General features: G+C 41.5%; 1 protein-coding gene across 6 annotated transcripts in view; it reads left to right on the top strand.

The window, feature by feature from the left end:
- The window catches only part of Rnf216 (ring finger protein 216), a 135,975-nt gene that overhangs the window by 58,771 nt on the left and 55,644 nt on the right, over positions 1 to 21,560 (top strand). For 4 of the 6 annotated variants that reach the window (XR_013089443.1, XM_076840333.1, XM_076840331.1 and 1 more), the window contains exon 13: positions 119 to 197. Coding sequence is in view for 5 of the 6 variants with exons in the window: in XM_076840333.1 (XP_076696448.1) it covers positions 119 to 197 (79 nt within the window). In the remaining variant the exon portion in view is untranslated. Of the gene's footprint in view, positions 1 to 118; positions 198 to 10,842; positions 10,885 to 21,560 lie in introns of all 6 variants that reach the window. The other 2 variants (XM_076840332.1, XM_076840330.1) reach the window with 1 other exon arrangement.

The following is a 21,560-nucleotide window of genomic DNA, read 5'->3' as shown; positions in this document are numbered from 1 at the left end:
GAAAAATGAAGAGTTAAAAAACAATAAACTGTCCAGCTCAAAACTCCATTTTAAGGGAATAGTCACGTGAAACCTAATCAGGTGTTAATATTCTGAGTAGTTCTACTTTTGATTCCAGGTGCCCCTCCTGTAGCTTTCCTGCATTGTTGGACAGTGATGTGAAGAGGTTCAGCTGTCCTAATCCTCGCTGCCGAAAGGTAGGGAAACATTTTTTCCTCCACAGGTATACGATGTGCTTTATATCTGTATGCCAATACATGAGTAGGATTTGAGTGCTCTCCTTTTCATAAAAGCAAATGAAGATCGATACTTACTTTGTGAATGATTGTTGGTATGGTTATAGAGAAGGGTCCACTTGTGGAATTCTAGTTACAGTTAGCTCTGAATCCCAGTTTTATGTCTTCAGATACTGTGATATAAACTATGAAGATCTGGATTTTTTTTCTTCTACTGGGTCATTATTTTTCTTGCTTGCCCTTTTCTCTGCTTCTGCTCAACTCCCCACCCCTACTCTCTTGCCATCCAAACACACACATACCTCCTGCCATTTTCCATGTCCTAGAGACACTTCTTTGAAAAATCATGGTAATGTTTCTGTCATGTCTGGTAGGTTTTAACTTGTTTTCCTCATTCAAATTAACTATTTTCATGTGAGACCAGAGCTATCTAATTACCTTATTTCTACAAATCTTTCTTCTCTAACTCAGCTTCTACTTTTTGAACTAAGAATGTCTTAAAATTTATGAACTATTTATAAGCCAGTTAAAAGTTTTCATGAATATTGGCCATTCACATAGACAAATTAGAAAAATTTAATCATTTTTCTAAAACCATGTGATTAGAGTTGAACATTGTAGTATCCTGGAGAGAATGAAGAAATTGAAGTAGAGATTAGAGAATAAAGAAAATTTTATTCCTTTTTTTTTTTTTTTTAAATACACGACAGTGGAATGTATTACAATTCTTATTACACATATAGAGGACAATTTTTTTATATCTTTGTTTAAAGTATGCTCATGCCAATTCATGTCTTTATTTTTTTTTTTTTTTGCATTACAATTCTTACTACACATATATACCACAATTTTTCATATCTCTGTTTGTATATAAAGTAGGTTAACACCCAATTTGTGTCTTCATACATGTACTTTGGTTAATGATGTCCATCACATTCCACCTTCCTTGCTAATCCCCTGCCTTCTCCTTTCTCCTCCCTCCCCTCTTCCCTATTTAGAATTCATCTGTTCGTTCCATGTTCCCCCTCCCTACCCCACTATAAGTCAGCCTCCTTATATCAGAGAAAGCATTCGGCATTTTATTCCTTCTGTTTTCAACATGAGTATTTCTGTACAAAATTTGTTTGTGTTCTTACAAGTGATGTGATTATTTAATAATTTTTTTCCACCCCAGTCTGTTTTATAATAATAGTCCCAATAGTCTCTGGCATCTTGGAACTAAGAAAGCATGGTAACTGTGCCCTTGTGTGAGTCAAGTGTGTCAGGCACTGGATGCTACAAAAGGCAATTCATGAACAGGGGAAACATAACCAAAGGAAGGAATGGGTAAGAGGAGGAGTGAAAATGGAGGAATATTTTAGGCCCCACGAAGCAGCAACACCTTGGGACATTGGTTGATATCAGGAATATAATGGAGGCTCATGAGCTGCGTGGGAGCAAAGCCATGCAGGACCTTGAGCATCATTCTGAGATTGGAGGCAGCACTAAAATATCAGGAAGATTTGTTTGGCTGTTGAGGAGTTCAGATAAGAAATGTACATCACTGCTACCTTCTCCGGGGTCTTCATAAATTGCTTAGAAGGAGCTAGGAGCTGGGAGCTATGTTCCCTAGTGTTATTTCAAGTAAAATAGGCCAGTGAAAGTACTGATATGCAATTTTGAAGACCAAAGAGGAGGAGGCCACTGTTCTCCAAAGATATTTAGAAACAGCCTAAAGGCACAAATGAATCTGAAACAGCATCCAGTGAGTGTGTTTAGAATATCAACTTGAGATGTTAGTGGGAGCTTCCAAACAGCTCTTAAGAACTCAGAAAAGAACACCAAATATTTTTTCCTGTCAGTAGAAGGAATATACATGCCTGGGAGGTGGGCATTTAGGTTTTTTTGTTTGTTTGTTTTTTGTTTTTTTTTTGGACAGTGTGTGCACAGGTGAGCAGGTTGCTTTCATAAAAAGCTATTGAGAACAGATGTGGAAGTAGCACAGGCACACACACTCTCACCCACTCACTCACTCTCACTCTCTCAGCATTGTACTCCCCCAGCTCAGTGCAGAATGAACAGTAGGAAATTCCTTACACATGCTTCTCCCTGGGGTGGGGGGGGGGGAGGTTGGGGAAACAAACCTAAAACCTCATTAATTGCCCATTTACATATACTAATTCAAGACAGTGCATCCACAGAAAAGGTTTGAGAGGCCTCCAGAATCAATCAAGGTACATGGGTGAAGGTTTTTCCTTATCTAAAGTTAAGTTTATAAAGACTGGGTGAAGTGGGTGAAGTGGCTGTTTTTCCAAATGTGTAGATCCAAACACAAAAGTAATAAGGCTGACCTATAAAAAGAGAGAAGCATGGCCCAGCCAAACAAGCAAATTAAATTTTAGAAACTGACCTCAAAGAAACTGATATATATGAATTACCTGACCAAAAATATTTTTCAATGTAACATCATAAAGGTGGTCAGCAAGCTTAAGAAAGTCTTGTGTAAACAAAATGAGAATATCAACAAAGAGACCGAAAATATCAAAGAGAACCAGACTTGGAAGCTGAAGAATAAGAACCCAATTGAAGAACCCACTAGAACAATTCAATAGCAGATTTGATTAAGCAAAAGAAAGAATCAACAGAGTTGACGACAGGTCATTTGAAATTACCCAGGACAAGGAACAAAAAGAAGATATCAGGCTATAATCCCATCTTAAGTTGAGGAACATCTGTATAGACATACAGAATTCTGCAGTATGTATAGTTATGCATAAATCACTATCTGGTATAGAGTTTAAAATACATAAAATAGTATTAATAGATACATAATAAGAAGATGTAACTTGTGATTAATAATAGTGTGGGGAGGGCTAGGGATATAGCTCAGTTTGCCTAGCATGTACAGGCCCTGGGTTCAATCCCCGGCACCACCAAAAACAAAAACAAAAAACTGTGAGTATATTTAAAAGGTGGACACTTCGTACTTCCTTTGTACAAAGGTTCAGTGATTGAAATAGTATAGTACTTGTGTGAAAACAGACATATATGGATCAATGAAACATAATTGAAAACCCAAAAAATCAATCCACACATTTATGGTCAGGTAATCTTTGACAAGAGTGCCCTTATATACAATGTGGAAAGATAATCTCATCAATAAATGGTGCTGGGAGAATGGGATATCCACTTGAAAAAGAATGAAATTGGATCTTATTGCTCACCATTCACAAAATCAACTAAAAATGGACTAAATGAAAAAAAAAGAAAAGAAAAAACTACCATGTTGGACTTGGCACTGATTTCTTAGCTATGACACCAAAAACAAAGAAGTGGAAGCAAAAATAGGGGAATCAACTCTTCCCCTCCCCAGTGAGACTACAGCAAACTGAAAGATTTCTGTGCAACAAAAGTATGAACATCACCCATGGAGAGCCATTAAAATCCTTTGAGATCAGAGGATCTGTTCTGTTCATTGCGACATCATTTGTAATTGACATATGACAAACAAATGTCCATTGACAGATGAATGGTTAAAAATGTGGTATATATGCATGATAGGATATTATTCAGTCTTATAAAAGGAAATTCTGTTATAGTACAATACAGGCGAATCATGAATATATTATGCTGAGTGAAATTAGCCAATCACAAAAGGCCAAATATTGCATAGTTCCATTCGTGTATAGTATCTAAAACAGATCAGAATAGCGGCTTCCAGTGGCTGGAAGGAAGGGAAATGGAGAGTTGCTGTGCATTTGATAGCTTCATTTAGACAAGACGAAATTCTTCATTCTAAATGAGATGTTTTCATTTAGACATCTTCTGTACAGCATTTTGTTTCTGGTTGGCAGTACTTTACTCTTAAAAGTTTGTTTATAGGGTAGGGTATGTGGTGTGTTTTTTAATCATAATTTTTTGGAATAAAAGGAAACAAATAGTCCACTATCTGTTCCCTCTGCCAAGATGGATGTGCAATATGAGCAAGAAACGTTTCTATTTAGTGCTTTGGAGGTTTGAATTTATCCCAGCAGCATAACTTAGCACACCCCAAAAGATACAGATCCTGAGGACCAGAACTGGCTCTGGGGTTTAAGAAATGGAGCAGACTTGGTAGAATCGCAGACACAGGTTAGGTGGTGACAGGCTGAATGAGGGTGGGATAAGGTCCAAGTGACTAACTCCTGCTTTGGGCCACCACACAGATGATGGTGCTATTCATAAATCTGCAAATAGAATCAAAAGGATTTCAGGGGGAAAGAAAATTTAGTTTTGTTTTGGACATTTGAGATTTCAGGGTGGAGGTCTCCAGTTTGTGTCCCTGTCCCCACCAATACCTGGCACAAAGTAGGTGCTTAATGAATGTTTGCTATGTGATTAGACAACCAGAGTCTGGAGCAAAACCTAGGCTGGAGGGAGAGCTAGAAGTTTGGAGGCAGAAGCAGTGAAAGGAGGAAATGAGCAGATTACAAGAGCCTAGAAGGGAACAAATTTTTTTTTTTAATAATAATAATAAAAAGACTGTGTTTTTTTTTTTAGATTCTCCAAAATTTTACTGTTGTCACTTTTATCTTTAGTATTAATGATTTAAAAAAAAATAAAGGGAATTATAGCAAAGGAGGAGAAATGTTTTTTAAAAATAGCCCAAAAGGGTGATTGCTGCCTTAGGAATGTTGGTTCGTGGTGCCTGAGCTCACTCACTGTGTCCTTCATTTTTTTTATTCCAGACTCCCCCACTCCCCATTACTGGGGATGAATCCAGGAATGCTTTACCACTGAGCTACATCCCCCATCCTTTTTATCTTGAGACAGAGTCACTAAATTACTGAGGCTGGCCTTGAATTTGTAATCCTCCTGCCTCAGCCTCCTGAGTTGCTGGGATTACAAGTGTGCACCACTGGCTATTAACATCATCTTATGCCTATTTTAGCAGTGTTTGCAGTGAAAAGACTGCATCACAAGGCATTATAGATTTTAGGACTTTGTATTTAAGAACTTGACTTGGACCTGTGAATAGCATTTACTTTCTAGGCTCCCTGTCTGCTGTTGCTGTAATGTCTGTACAGAAAATAGAAACCAGAGTGCAGAGAAGTAACCAAGCCACACCCTCCTCCTTTGTGAGCTGTGGAGTGAGATGCCACTAGGTGGCACTGATGCTCCATGAGGAAAGGGGTCTCTCCCCTATTGAATGTTTCAAAAGTACATATGTCAGCACAACTGTCTTGCAAGCAGAATTGACAGAATTCTTTTGGGCTTAGTGTTAAAGCAAACCACTACATGCTTTCAGAATTTAACATCAAAGATGGTAGTGTTGTTAGGGTGTCTGCTTTTTCCCTTTCACTTGTATAGATTACATGTATAACACTCCTCTTTTTAGCAAGATGGCTAAATGTACCATTAATCCTTAAGGATTCTGCATGTTTAAGAATTGAACTACTAGCTAATTTTGGCCCATGTAAGATGGAGGGCATCTGCTTTCTCATTATAGTTTCTTGCCAGTAATCTAAACTCCAGTTGGATTTCCAGGAACTTGTCACTCCGAGATGAGGTGTTTATTTTAATGCATTTTCTGGAGGAGAACTGCATGCCAGAATCCCTGAAGAATCAGACACTGCATATCTGATGAAATGGACAGAGGTAGTGTTTTATTGATATGGTGGCGTGCATTCCAAGCCCTCTGCTCCCTTGAATGTTCTCAGATAAAGCATTCATCAGTTTGTTTTTAGCATGCTGCATTTAGGAATGGATTGGATATATTTGGTATGGGAAGAAGAATGGTAGATTTGAGAAATTTTGAGGAGATTTGAAAGTGATGCTTCTGGAATATTTATTCTTCGAGTCAGACATTTCCCTATTGAATCTCTTTCTACCTTCCTAGAGCAATAACTTTTTTCTATAAACTTAGCAGTAAGTAGAACTTTCTGGGAAGTTAGCCAGAGCCATGAGTTAGAGGCTTAGGAAGCTAGTACTAAGGAAGAAAGACTATCAGATATGAGAGTTTAATCAAAGTAACTCAGGAACATCTGGTTTGGAATCTTTTCGTGGAAATTGAGTGTAGTCACCCATCTTTTCCCAAGGTCACTTGTGTTTTTATTTGTCCTTTCCCACCTACTTAACTCTCCTCCCTGCTCATCTTTTTCTATCCTTTCCAGGTTCCATCTTGTTCTCTAACATTCAATATTATTAACTTTATCAAAATATAACCAAAATTCACATCTGTAATGAGCCAATTTGTTGCTAAAAAAACAAGCATCTGCAGCCGCCTGCAGTAGCTGAGTAGCTGAGTGGCTGTGTGAAGAGAATGTAAATGAGTCCGGACCAGCTGTCAGTGCCAGGGCTGCTCCAGCTGTGATGGTGGACAGTTGGCACTTATTAGCCTCACCGTAACGGGGGCCCAATCAGTCAGCCAATTCCTGGGCTAAGCCAGGCCTTCACATTAGAGATAAATGAAGATTGGTCCTCTTGTTCCTACTATCAGAGAGGACTTTTATTCAGGAAGTAACGTGGACAAGAAGAAAAACTAAACATCTGGGTGACAAAAGAGTGTTAAGCCTGAATGAGGGCTCATTTACTAGAGTGGAATTCCATGCTGCGTGATGTAAGTCGGCAGAGGAGGAGAGTGGGGTGGGAATTCTTTATCATGGAATATGGCCTGCCCTAATCCTCAAAAGGTGAGACCCTTCCTTTGGTTCCCAGAGAGACCCACTAGAAAGCTTCGATTTAGGACTCATGATGATAACCACTGCAGCTCCATTATGGAGGGTGCCTAACAGAGCCCTCGGCTCACACTCTTTCCTTCAGATACCATAAAAATAGATACTTATGCTTGATAGGTGATATAGGTGGTAGAGCTGAGAACTCAAGTGGAAGCCTCCTTGCCCCCAGATAGCCCCAGAGTGCATCCCAGGCACCATCCCTTGAGCCATCTTCCTATCAGACAACAGAGCAGAGCCAGTATCCATGGCAAGGAGTTGTCAGAATTTCATTCTGTTTTCATTAAGTTTCCAGTTTTGTAAAGTCCCTGTAGTAAATAACATTGTGCATCTATGCCTTATGGACTTCTTGATCTTGAAACAGTTTTGGTTGGTGATTACACGTGAGCACATCCATTTTCCCTTACATAATATCTTCATCTTTAAACACAAGTTTGAGAACATGGTCACCTTAGCAGGTGATGTTTCAAAAAAGAAAAAAGCAACAAAATGCAAATACCACTTACCCTTCTTCCTATCCTGCCTTCCCAGTAGAAGTTGGATAAATAACCATATTTCTTGCTGTTTGCAGTGACTATTTAAAAGGGAAATAGAGTAACTGCCCAAAATTTTTGTTTTACGTTGGCCCGGCAGAAATAGTTGTTGTTTTTATATTTCATCAACTTTATCCCTTGATATGAAATCCTGAGTGGTAAAAGCACTACCTCCCCCTCTTGGCCTGCTGTCAGGGAGGCTCAGGCTGATCAGTGGGTGTGAATGGTATCACTGTCCCTACTCTATCTGCAAAGGTGCTGCATGCAGCCCCTCAGATTTCTCCCTTGGAAAATTCATAAGCCAGCTGCTGACTTTGCAGCACTTGGTAGATTGCAGATTGACCTGACTGTCTAGACAGTCACAGCAGTCAGTGGGGGTTTTGAAGAGCCCAGGGACCAGGCAACAACTGCTCTGGGGTGTTTGTTGACTCTCCTGATCCCCCAGGAACTGGGCACTACTCTGCCTTGTCCCCTAGAGAATATCCAGATGTTTCTTTTTCATTCCTGCGAAACTTTCTGAGATAGTTAAAGTGTTATCACCTTCTTGGGAGACAGACCACTGAACCTTCTGTTCCATTATGATGAAGAGACATTGTGTTCCTCCGTTGTCAACATTGTTTGGGACTGGTCTTTCTGCCGAGCTTTCTTAGTAAATTATCTGTTTTGAGAGTTGTTTTAAAGACTGCTAGTAAGAAGTATTTATTGATGTGCTGCTCTGTGTCCAAATCTATGGTAGGTTCTATGAAGCTCAGAACATCAGTGAAGTACATGGTGTCACCTGTCTGCAGCTACAGACACAGGGACAGCACAGTGGTTAGGATGAGGGGCTTTAACATTAAATTTGCTTATGCTTTAACTCCACTTCCTGCCATTGTGACCTAGACTAAATACTCCCCCTACCCTGCCACATTTCCTTTTTCTGTAAAATGAGAACCATCATACCTGCCTTAGAGAGCTTTTGTGAAAAGTATTGACAACACACAATATAGGTAAAGTACTGAATCCAATACCTGATGCTTTGTGTCATTAAATAATAACTTCCTGTCTGAGGAAGGTAGTGACTGATGCCGACAGCCTGTGCAAGTATGCAGGCACAGGTGATGAAAGAATTCCTAGAAACTGCTCCCACCATATGGAATTCCCCTAAAGTGGGCAAATATAAAATCCCATCAGGGGACCAAAAGGTGACTCATCACTTAACCTTAGTTTTTCAAGTCGTGTACTGAAAACTCATTTCTTACTAGTTTCCCAATATGTCACAAAGCAAAGGGAAGATAGGTTTTTGAAGCTGTTTTTTTGGTTTGTTTGCCTTTTGGTTTTTGTTTTGGGGGGGTTTTTTAAATTATTTATTTATTTATTTATTTTTACTGACTATATATCCTGTGAAAAAATGACAGCTCCTAGTTAGCCCACATTCAGGTTCAGAGAAAAGCCCCATGTTGCCCTGGGGAGAGCTGCATCCTAGAAAAAGCTGCCCATGGGTTGCTTTGTGCTGCTGTCACCTAAGTTCACATGCTTTTCACAGCTCTGCTGTGCCCCCTCCTCTTGGGTTCCTCATTGATTTCTCACCCCTACCTAAAAGGATTGGAATCTCAGGGATGATATTCAGAGGTGAGAGTATACAGAGGTCCTAGAAGCAAAGTCGGCAGCACGTTTTGCTGGAGAACTCAGAATTAGTAACAAAATAGAGATAAAAATGTGTGGGTTTCTCCATGACACATTAGTCATAGTTTTTTTACTTACTGACCTTTACCCAGAGTCCTGGCCACCCCATCCACCCCAGCAACAGGCAGTCCCAAGATTGGGGCGCTCACTTCTCACTGTCCTTTAAGTGGAAGAACATATCTGCTTGTTTCTTTTTTTTTGTTCTTTTTGGTCCCCACTAAAACATACTGTCTATGATACAAACAGAGAATGACTGTGGGTTTTTAACAGGTTTTCATTTTATGAAAACAAACTCCGTGACCCTCTTTCATGGTTTTTGTGGCTGCCAGTTAGCATTGCTTATCAGACTCATCGAAGCCTCACCTTGTTTGCAAATTCTGTGGGGATCATGTGCTTTAGTGGCTCTTTCTAGAAGGCACACACCATTTGTTTAGTCCCATTATTATCTGTTAAAGTAGATTTTGATTCAGTTTTTTAAATCTCACATTAAAAATCTCTCAAGAATTGATATCTGCAAATAGCTTTATATAAAGAATGATTTGATTCCTTTTTTCTTTACACTAATCCTGTGTTACCAGGTGTCAGTGTCTTAATTTGTCTTGATGATCTCATTGTGATGTCCTTGAGAAAGGACTCTGTGTGTGTGTGTGTGTGTGTGTGTGTGTGTGTGTGTGTGTGATTGCTCATGCGCAGATCAGGCATCTTGTGCATGTGTATTGAAGTGCAGGGTGATTGTGTCCCTTCTTTGCATTCGCAGCACAGAGCACTGCAGGGTTTCCAGCCTTGCAGGTAGAAGAGAAATTGTTGCTATGGCAATACCACAAGCATGAAAACACCCATGTCCCCGTGGGTGTTTCTGTCAAGGCAAAGGAATGCAGGGAGGGAAGCAATAGCAAAGGGAATGTTCAGAGCTTTAAGCAGGATGAGAGCAAAGCCTGGACCAAAGCTGTCCTTGGGTGAAACTTCTTGTATTTACCATTGAATTCATTTCTTTCCCAATTGCAATATGGTAACCAAGAAATGGGAGTTGACCTTTTCCTCCTTAGTGTCATCACTGACTTTGAGACAAGAAAACAGGAAAAAAGGAAGGCTCTATTATCTCTCTAGTCCTGGTGTCACAAGGCCCTCCTATAGCCCACAGTTTGAAACACAGGTGCATGTCTGTAGCCACTACACAATTCCAAGCAGGATTGACCCTACTCCGACCCCAAGCCCTGAAAACCCTGCTGCCCTTTTGCCCATTACCTCCCATGCTATAGGCCAAGGCGCCAGTCCTTGCCGTCTTTTTGAAACTGCCTTACACTTGTGTGCTCAGTGTCTGCATTGCATGCTAATGTCCTCTAAGAAGATGGACTCAGAGTAACCTTGGAAACTCAGAGCAATGATGAGAAACAGAATCCAATCCTCTGAGATCAGGGCTGATGAGTACACCAAAATTTAGCTAGCAGACAACGCCTCAGAATAAATACAGTCAGGATTGTCTGGGCTAGGAGTTTGGAATCTAGTTAAAACAGGCTGAAGGGCTGGGGCTGTAGCTCAGTGGTAGAGCGCTTGCCTAGCATGTGTGAGGCACTGGGTTCGATCCTCAGCACCACATAAAAATAAATAAAATAAAGACATTCTTGTCCATCTACAACTACCAAAAAAAAATTTTTTTAATTAAAAAAACAGGCTGAAGTCCAGAAACCTACTAATTGAATTTTAATTGTGTTTTAGGGGCTTTATATCCCTTATCTGCTCAAAGTCACGAGGCAGCAGGTAAGAGGTTTTAGCCTTGAAATAGATAGATCTGGGGCTTCACATTGTTATTTGTGTATTTTTAGATGTGGTTTTGGTATGCTTCATAGTTTTAAGAGTCCTTATCTTTTGGAGATACAGCTGAAATGTTTATCAAATAAAACAGTGAGCCTGACACAGTGGCATGCCTGAAATCCCAGAGACTTCAGAGGCCGAAGCAGGAAGATTGTTGAGTTTAAGGCCAGCCTGGGCCACTAACAAGACCCTATCTTAAAATAAAATCCACCCAAAAGAAAAGATTATAGGGAGGAGACAGTACAGATAAGCTAGAATTTGCCTTAGAGTTGATGGTTATTAATTATGAATGGTAAGTACTTGGGACCTTCACATTATCTGGTTTTATGTATTCTTTAAATTTCCCATTAAAACAAATTAGTTTAAAAAAAAAATACACCAAAGAAATCTAGGTCTTCTGATTTTGGCTACATCTGTGCTCTTACCTGCTTTGCTTATTTGAGAATGTGCCATTTGTGGGAACTGGAAAGACCCTTATTCAGATGTTCTGTGGTGGGACGTGGTCACTTTCTGTAAGAATAGAAAAATACCAGCAGCTGTTTGTTTGAAGGTAAAGGGCTCTTGATCCTGGAGAAGGGAAGATTCATTCTGAGCAGTTTCTGTTGGCACAATATTCTTGTATATGAATGAGGAACCTGGTGTACTTCCCCCAGGGAAGCCTACTTAATTACCTGTATGGAATCCACACTGGCTCACTAGGCCTTATTGTCACCATTGAATGGGTGGCTGGAAAGCCAGAGCCCCTGAACAAACCAGAGTCCTCACCTCCCCCCCCCCCCCCCCCCCCCGCCTTCTCCTCCTCCTCCTTCTCCTCCAGAAAGTACAGCCTAGAAGACTGTCCTGTCTCCCAGACAACTTGCATCCTGCCATTCTGCCTCAAGGCCAGAAGAGAGACCACATAACTTTTTTTTTTTTAAACCAGGGAATGAACCCAGTGGTGCTAACCACTGAGCCACATTCCTGGCCCTTTTTTCTATTTTTGATTTTGAGATAGGGTCTCCCTAAGTTACTGAGGCTGGTTGAACCTCAGTCCTCCTGCCTTAGCCTCCTAAACCACTAGGATTAGAGTCATATAACTTTTTGAGTATCCTTCCAGCCCAGTCTGTGCTTTATAGAAAACTGAAGATTTTCAAACTGGGATTGGCATTTGCTTTTCAAAAAGAAGTAGACTAAGAGAGTTTCTCAGATAAAATCCCTATAGCCTCATAAAAGTACTTTTTTATCCCCCTATTTTATTTCCCATCAGAGGTTCATGTGAAAAGCATTTTAAGTTTCAAAAGCTCCCTATGTCTGAGAAGCTGATCGAGGTTCTAGCCCAAAACAAGTGAAACAGATCACATTTTTTATCTCTTGTCTTAGAATATAGCTTGCTGTATTCTTGTCTTAGAATACAGCTTGCTGCCTCTCCTTTCCTCAGTTAGATTTCAAGGCTAAAAACACTTTGTTGCCTTCTCACCTCCACGAAAACCCTTTTTTTGTGCCCAAGCTAGTGGCCACTCTCTCTCTGTGCCTGGCTTTTTTACTTCTCATGTGAGTACCTTCCTTCTTCCTAACCTCTGGCCCTGGCCCTGACTGCCCAGCACCTCGTGTCCTTCCTGTCCCCAGACTTCTCTGTTTTTCTTTTGTTTTGATCATATTTTTTTCTTTTTCTTTTTTTCTCTGTCTTTTTTTTTTTTTAATATTTTTTAGTTGTTGATGGACCTTTATTTTATTTATTTGTATGTGGTGCTGTGAATCAAACCCAGTACCTCACACATGCTAGGCAAGCATTCTACCACCGAGCCACAACCCCAGCCCCTCTTTGTTTTTTTTAATACCTTATTTATTTATGTATTTTATGTGGTGCTGAGAATTGAACCCAGTGCCTCATATGTGCTCAGCAGGTACTCTGCCTCTAAGCCACAACCCACCCCTGTGTGGTCTCTTTTGAAAGAACTTTTGCCTGGCTTTAAAAGCCACTGAGGGTCCTGCCCTTACATTGCTGGACCTTCTTCCCTCTCCTCTGAACACAGTGTAAACACCACTTCCACAGTGTCAGCTTGTGCAGGGACAGTGGGACATCACTGCTCTGATCATTCACCAGCTATTTATACAATGTCGGTATGCCAAGAGGAATACACAAAGGGCAGCCACATCCCTAATGTACTGTCTAGGGCAAGCAGATCCACCCTGAGAGCTATGTGGTAAGAGAGATGGTGACTTCTTTGGGAAATCTGAAGAAAAAGGTCACTTGGATTTGGCATAATGAGGAAATCACTTTGTGATTGAGATAGAGCTTGGCCTGATTACACTCTAGTGGAATCTAATGGTGGAAATGGAGAGTTTTACTTTGGGCACCCACATGAGCCCATGCTGTATGCAGGTCAGCCAGTGAACAAGCATGACCAGAGCAGAAGGAATTAGGACTGGCGTGATAAATAGACCCTGGGTTGTAGAGGGCTTTGCAATGCAAAAAAAAGAGGGTGAATTTGGTTCCTGAGACTCCAAGGAGCTGTTGCAGGCTTAATGTAGGGGTGATGGGATCATGTGCTCTTTTAAAGGGTAAATCTTGTAGAGCCATGAAAGGGAGTGGACAGTAGGGGGAAAGGGAGAATGGCGGGGAGCTGGCATGCCTCATCAGTGTAATTATCACAGCAAATCATGGCCAGTAACCTGGGGCACAAGAATTTCCTGCAATCAAGTAACCAGTCCTCTAGTCCAAAGCACATTCCTACATGGCTGCAAGTGTTTGTGGTGATGCTTTTTTCCATTTCCCAGAGGGCTGATGTGGGATTAGTGACCTAAAGAAGCACCAGTCTTCTAAGGACTAGATTGGGGGCAGCTGGCAAGAGCAACCCTGGAGGCAATAAGAAGGAGGCTTTGGTGGAGTGGACAGGGTCCAGCTCAAGGCCATCAGAGACATGTAACTAGATGGGCCCTGGGTGTCACTTCTCATTGTAGCACCATCTCAGGAGACGATCACTTAGCAATTACTGCTTTGCTACAATTCCACAGGCCAGCTTTTTTTGTTTTTAATTCCTTGAGTGCTTTAAATGTAGAAGAAACTATGTAACCATCATTTAGAAAGTCTTGTTTTCCAGCTGAAGCCTGTTGGATAAGCTTAATTTCTCTAGCTCAGATAAACTTAATTTCCCTAACTTTGATGTGCATATAGAGAATTGCTTAATTCTCCTTTTTGCAACATGTTTCTCCAGCTGCTCAAAAGCTTGTTTCCCCCCTCCTCCTGACAGAAATGCAAACAATTTAAGGTCTGTGATGCAAATTGCTGTTTATTAGAAAAAGGGCAGTGGGCATGGTATCTTTTCTCATGATGGATTTATCTGAAGTTGGTGGCTGTTTTCCTGGACCTCCATGCCTCACAGGAGACAGCAAGGCCACACTGGTTTCCTCCACCTTCTGGTATTATTGCCTTCCTGCCCAGCCACAGACAGCCCCACACCCTCATGAAAGGAGTGAATGAAGTCTGTTCCTTGTATTTGATCTGACTGGAACTGATTCCTGGGGCTACCTCTGCTTAGACCTTTCAAACAAAATAGGCCTTTTGATAACCTTGTTTTATTTATTTATTTGTTTGTTTAAATATTTATTATTTTTAGTTTTCGGTGGACACAACATCTTTATTTTATTTGCGTGTGGTGCTGAGGATCGAACCTAGCGCCCCATGCATGCCAGGCGAGCGCATTACTGCTTGAGCCACATCCCCAGCCCCGATAACCTTGTTTTATAAAATGAAGATTTCTACAACACCTTAGCACTCTTCCTAAACAGCTCATTCATCTATGGGCAGGGCAAAGGAGGGCTCATCTGGGAGCTGTCGATTGGGGTTTTTCTTCTCCCTCGGTGGATGCCTGGCATGCACTATCCATCCAAGGGTGGCTGAGGGAAGAACTCTCTGCTGTGGATGCCAAAACCACAACAAATGACAACTTTCCGTTCTGTCATCTCTCTCAGCTTCACTGCTGGGCAAGCAATTCATTTTTCTACCATAAAAGGTCAACAAGACTATGGCTGCTGTGCCTTCTGTACCACGGGGAGAAAACAGAAGAGCAGAGAAAGGCACTCTGTAGTGGTAGAAGCCTTACTTTGTCCAGGCTTCCAAATGACAGTGGCAGCTGTGAGAAGAGGGCAAGGGCGCCCCTGCTGGACTATGTCCTCAGGCTGGGGCACATGAGCTCAGACAAGGGTTCAGGGTGTTCATCTCCATTTACCTAGTGATACATGCAACTGTGAGGAGCCTGCCCAGATGGTTCTATATAGTTGGCATTTGGTTCTCTTGTTTTGTAAAGATGTTAGATTTATAAGGGAGACCCAGGAAGTCATAAAATCCAGACAACTTCAGTGTCAGCTTTCTTATAGCTTTAAGAAATCATTGAGCTTCAGGTTTTTGTTTGTGTGTGGACTTTAGGTTCAGGGACCCATACATGTCCCTAATGGTCTAACAGTGTACAGTCAATTAAAGTTGAGCCACAGAAACCTTGACCAATAAAAATAGTTTTTTGTGAGTTATATACTTTGGGAAAGTATGTCATCTTTGTAGTATAATTTATAAAACTCATGTGTCTTTTAGATTATTGTAAATTAGTGTTATTCAAAATTAGTACAGGGTAGAGAGCAGATGCTTTGCAGGTTTTTGTTTGCGTGTTTTTTGTTGTTTGGTACCAGGGATTGAACCCAGGGGCACTTAACCACTGAGCCACATCTCCCGCTTTTGTTTCGTTTTGTTTTTGTATTTTATTTTGAGACAGGGTCTTGCTGGCTTGCTTAGGGCCTCACTAAGTTGCTAAGGCTGGCTTTGATCCTCCTGCCTCAGCCTCCTGAGCCATTGGGATCACAGGCTTGTATCACCATGTTGGCCTGCTTTGCTTTTTTGACAATGTAAACATACTTTGAGACAGTGTCTGCAAAATTTCTGCTCCATGCACCTTGGCAGAGGGACTGGGATGCCATCCTGACACATGCTAGCAGGTGTTGGAAAGGGAAAGCTGTTTAGCAGGCTGCGTGAGCTTGCAAGAGCCACACAGCCAGATCATGACCTCTGCGCAGATCTCAGACTGAGGTCCCAGTTGTTACCTCCTTGTTCTTGCGAGTGGTGAAGTATTCCTCTAAAGAACTGAGGTTCGCTTTGTCATTTAAACTTACCTTCTCTCTGACTGCACATCTGATTGCATAGCAGTTGCTGGAATTGAACCGAGCACATTCCTAAGGGAATAAAAGTTCTGTACAAGAATCTTGCTGATCTGGAAATTTCAGGAGGAAAGTAAGGATTTTAAAGGTTGAATGTTATTACCCAGATAGTACTGTGGTCAGAATAGCTTCTAAGGTCACTAGCTCAAAATCAGAAGTCATTCCTAAAGGAGAATATCATTGACTAGAAGTGGCTGGAACAAGCTCAGCATGAGTAACTCCAGGCTCACATGCCCAGACCCTGTTCTGAAGCTATAAGAGTACTATAAAACCTTACATGTTGTGGCCAGGAAAGCCACTGGATAGGCAACCTTAAGATGGAAAGTTTACAGGTTTGGTTTTTTTGTTTTTTTTTAAGTTGTCAATGGGCCTTCATTTAATTTACTTACATGTGGTGCTGAGGATCGAACCCAGTGCCTCATACGTGCTAGGCAAGTGCTCTACCACTGAGCCACAGCCTTTGTTGTTGATTTTTTTTTATTATTATTATTATAAAACCTTTCTAGGTTCCTTATTTTCTCACTAGCATAAAACTAAATCTCTCAATCTATGGAAGAGCTGATTGGTGTCATCTCCATGGCCTTCACTGCCCTGGGAATGCATAGGTGATGCCCAGGAGCAGCCCTCTCACTATGCTCCTCACATGTTCTTTGCTTATAGAAGCCTCTAAAGCCCTTATTTTTTGCCAGTGACAAGTGGATTTCATCTTATAAGACAATTATTAATTCTAAGTAAGTATAATTTTTAAGGCTAATTTTTGAACAAATAGCATTTCCTTCTTTGAATGAGAGTCTCCTGCCCCATCCTTCTCCATCTCTGCATGCCTGGGCATCCTGGCCATGTGGTGACCAGTTGAGAGACATCAGCCTGCTCACTTCCTAATTTGGTCACAGTATGCTTCAGGCAATCTTGCCTAACTTTAGAAAAACACAAACACGGGGAGTAGCTCTGATATAGCAAAGGGGAATTTCCTTTTAGCAAAAGACCTGCAGTTCCCTTCTTATTTCCTCTAAAAAGAGGAAGTGACACTTTGGGAGGTCCTGGATCACTCTGAAGTTCCCTCTTTAAGCCTTGCTTCTACATGCTGGGCTTCTTCCTAACTAGTTCCTCCTCTTCCCTTTCTCATCCTCCTTAATGCCAGCCAACATTTAAAGAGTTTAAGTTTATTCTTACTGATATCCATGTTCCACTAGATAATGGGAGTTCATTAACAGAGAGCAGATAAATACATTTAGGCACATTGATACTTTGGCATACACCAGGGGTAAGTAAACTTCTTTTATAAAAGAAGAGAGTAAATATTTCATGCTTTGCAGATAATACAGTCTCCCTCTAGCTATTCTGTCCTGCCTTTAGCATGAAAATAACCATAAACAATTGACTGTGACTGTGTTTCTATATCATTATGTTTACAGAGATAGGCAGCAGGCCAGATAATGGCAGTATATATGGAGCTGGCTCCAAGATATTGAGTGAATAAAGCAATATGTAGAATAGTGTAGGTATACTGTGCTCACATTTGGGTCTTAAGTGGAACAAGGAAGATAATGTTTGGTGACATACATAAAAGTGATTTGGGAGGGTAGATAAGGGATTGGTAGCATGAATTGCTTTGGGGGAGGTTCACTGAGGGCCATGGGTGGGGGCTATGCACATACTACTCTTTCAGCAGAAAGAATTGCACCCATTTTCATCAACTAGTTACATCTGAACCTTCAGAGCAAAAGAATTTTGTTTCAAGCGAACTCAAAAAAGAGATATGCTTGTGTATTTCAAGTAAAGGCTTCTTTCACTACATGAAAAGAAGCACTGTGCCTCAGTCATAGGTGAGGTGATAGGCTTTGTGTTAAGTGAGAAGGAGCTGGAACTGGGCCATGCTGCCTTTTGTGCTGGTCTTTCTGATCAAGCCTCATTTATACCACCCACTCAGGAGCAGGACAGGATGTAGCCAGTGAGAAACTGTGGACCAGAAGTCATATCCCCATGGGAATAGATCCAGCTTTTACTAATTAGGATTCAAGATCACTTCCAGTCATTTCCTTTTCCCAGAGATTCTTTCTGACTAACAAATAAGAATGGGTTCTGAGTCACTGAGCTTTGCCGGGACCAGTTCTTAACATGTATGCTATGGGTTACGAGACTTGTGGATGAAGTTGTTACATAAAACAACAGTTCACTTTGGGGTATGTGAGGAACCAGTAGAAGGTTTAGCAGTGAATCCCTCTGCTTAAAAGGCAGTGTGGACAGGAACAACTGAAGAACTTACATCTGGTGGTCAGCCTCAGGCATAGCTCCCTCTATCTTCTAGGCAAGCACTCTTTAAACAACCAGACTAAGCCTTTTCCAAGCTTAATTCACAGCCTTATTTGCCATCATCCAGTTTTTCTACAAAGTTTGGTGTAGGAATGTTAGAAATAGTAGCTTTTGAAATCCCTTCTTGAAAACATGGAGATTTGTGGGAAAACGGAGGCAATTACAACGATGTGAAGTCTCCTTCTGTAGAGGAGGGGCCTGGCCACCAGCCCAGGCCTGCTCTGCATCACTTGTCTTGGCTTGGGCTGTAAAAGCGTTCATTGGGCAAGTTCTGCTGAACCAGCAGGCCTTGCTTTTATGAGAGAAGTCATTTAAAACCTCGGAAATATGTTTGAAAGATGCTTGTGTAGTTTCCTCTGACCTCAGTTTCATACACTGGCACATCTCCAGTATTGTGAAGTTAGTGCTGATGTACTCCCTGCAGGTGGTCAGGGACCTCATCCACTCCAGAGAGAAAAGGCAGTGCCTTACTTAATTGAGGACACCAAGAAGTTGTGCTTTACCATACATGTGTACCCCTAAAGGGAAGCTGGTCTTTTAAAGAATAAATTTAAACACTCTGCCTTTCTCTCATATACACATATACTTACACTTGCTATTGTCACTAGCACCACATTTCCCCATCTCTGCCAGGGCTCATTTCTTTGGTGCTTTTAACCTTGAAACCTCTGTTGTATGCTTCTTCGTTCATCTTCTGCTTTTGCATTATTAATGGACCTAGAGCAGTCCAGTGAGAACCCTGACACTACTAATTACTGCTTAACCAAGAAGTGAGGAGCAGAGAGCACAATGGGTCACAAGATGGTGTCCTCACAAGAAAATCCTGCTGTTGTGCTGAGTGGCAAGGTGTCTGTCTTCTGTGTATTGAGGGTACAGCTAGATTGTCCCGCTTAAGCACATGTTGACCACCCTGCAGGCAGGCATGGAGATGCTCTTCACATTGGTCGTCCTAAGCTTGCTTTCTCCGTTATACAGAGAAAGAGATTCGTTTCTTTCAGAACTTTCAGCATCACAGAAGAGTCCCCGTGAGGACAGGGCTCTTTGCATGGCAGCAGAGCCAAGAGAAGACTACAGGAAGGACAATGCAGGAGTGTACAGGGAAGCAGCTTCAGCCCTCATATTGCCTGTGTGCGTTTGTTAGCCTGAAACCTCCAGGTGTAAGTAGACTCATCTTAAGTCAGGTCTCCACCAGCCCCCAAGTCACAGTTCCATGATTTATACATTCATTGTATGTGTGTAATCAGAAGATCTGAGGTTGCTGGGGCAGAGTTGTGCTGTCCCTGATGTTGGGATAGCAAGTGGTGTGAGCAGTCGCTAGCTGTATTCAGGAGCATGGTCAGTGGGGCCTCTGCCCACTAGCCCAGGGCACTCCCACCACCTATATGAGGTGCATTTCCTTTTCTGTGGATGTGGTAGTACCACCCATCCTGCTCTGTAAGGTTGTCTGCTCTGATCAGGTGTGAGGGAAAGGCACCTGATGCTGATGTGAGCTGGTTGGGGGTGCTTAGGCAGCTCCTCCCCCACCATGGGATAAGCAGTATATGCTTTAGAGAAAGGAGCACGAGCACTTCTTTCTGCCACAGCCAGTAAGACATCCTAGGCTTTAATGCTACCTGGGAAGCCTTAAAATGATAGAGTACCAAAACTCATTCAGTTGCTGAGCACTGCTGTCCTTGTCATTTCAGAGGAACAGGAAGTAAAGGGGGACTTTAAGCCAGGTGCAGAGGTGCATGTCAGTAATGCCAGCCACTTAGGAGGAGGAAGATCACAAGTTCAAAGCCAGCCTCAGCTACTTAGCGAGACCCTGTTTCAAAAAATAGAAAGGACTAGGGGTGAAGTCCAGGAGGAAAGGGAAAACTACTTCTAAGTAATATTTTTAATTATTGAAAACAGGAAAGCCATTTTGAGGAGATAGAGCTTATATTTTTCTTGAAAAGACAACAACTGCATGAAAGTAAGGGTGATCACAAACAGCAGGAAGTGAGTAACGCCCTGATAACACACCTCCTGCTCCTGAGAGGGGCTGCCTTTTTTTCTTCTCCTGCTCTTTTTTTGTTTTGTTGGGTTTTTTGTTTTGTTTTATTTAAGTAGTCAAATATGGCCATACTTGAGAGAGTCATGGTGAGTCATGGTTCCCAAAACTGAAAGTAAATTCCATCACTTTTCCCATGTTTCACATACCAGGAAAATGCTGCCACAGTTTATAGCAGAGGAAAGGAGCACTAGCTCTAAAACAGCCCCTGGAGCCAGTGCCCCCTTTCCACCAGCACCCGCCACACACACACACACACACACACACACACAATTTGGCACATGGGTCCTGATGACAGTGCTACATTGTGGGACTTCTGTTTCATTGCATTGGCCGTGTCTTCATTGTGGGTGAGAAGCACAGCAGAACCAAGTCTACCCCAGAGCCTCTCAGATCCACTTGAAAACAGTGGAGTTCCTTTGTTCAGTAATTTGAGTGTTTTTAGTTTCGTTTTTGTTTTCTGTTCTTTTAATAATTTGATTTCAGGGTCCTAAATTTGATGAACACAACGCTTTGCACAGTAATGTTAGCTACTGTCATTTATCATGATATTATAAAGCTATATCATACTTTAATCTAAAGTAACACTTTTATTGGTAAGAAAGTGAATCATCAGGCTGGCACAATGGCTCACACCTGTTATCCCATCAACTATTATCCCGAGGCAGAAGCAAGAAGGTCGTAAGTTTGAGGCCAGCTTCAGCAACTTAGACCAGTTTTAAAATAAAAAGGGCTTGGAGTGTAACTCATGGTAAAGGCCCTGTGTTCAATTCCCAGGACCAAAAACAAAATGAGTCACCCAACAAAATTTTGTATCTCCCATTTCAAAAAACTGAAGTAGGCCTATAAATACTGACAAGAAAGGCTGCCCAAGAAAGACACTACCAGGGGAACAAAGAAGGACAAGTTGTATATAATGAAAAACTGCTCCTGTGTGTAAGTGTAAAGAATATGTCTGCTAAGTACATGCTAAGTGTGTTATTTTTTTTAAATACTTTTAGAGTAGATGGCCCAATACCTTTATTTTATTTATTTATATTTATGTGGTGCTGAGGGTCAAACCCAGTGCCTCACACATGCCAGACAAATGCTA

The sequence above is a fragment of the Callospermophilus lateralis genome, chromosome 19 (genome assembly GCF_048772815.1).
Source record: "Callospermophilus lateralis isolate mCalLat2 chromosome 19, mCalLat2.hap1, whole genome shotgun sequence".
Classification (NCBI taxonomy): Eukaryota; Metazoa; Chordata; class Mammalia; order Rodentia; family Sciuridae; genus Callospermophilus; species Callospermophilus lateralis.
This window is presented reverse-complemented; position numbering and strand designations above follow the sequence as displayed.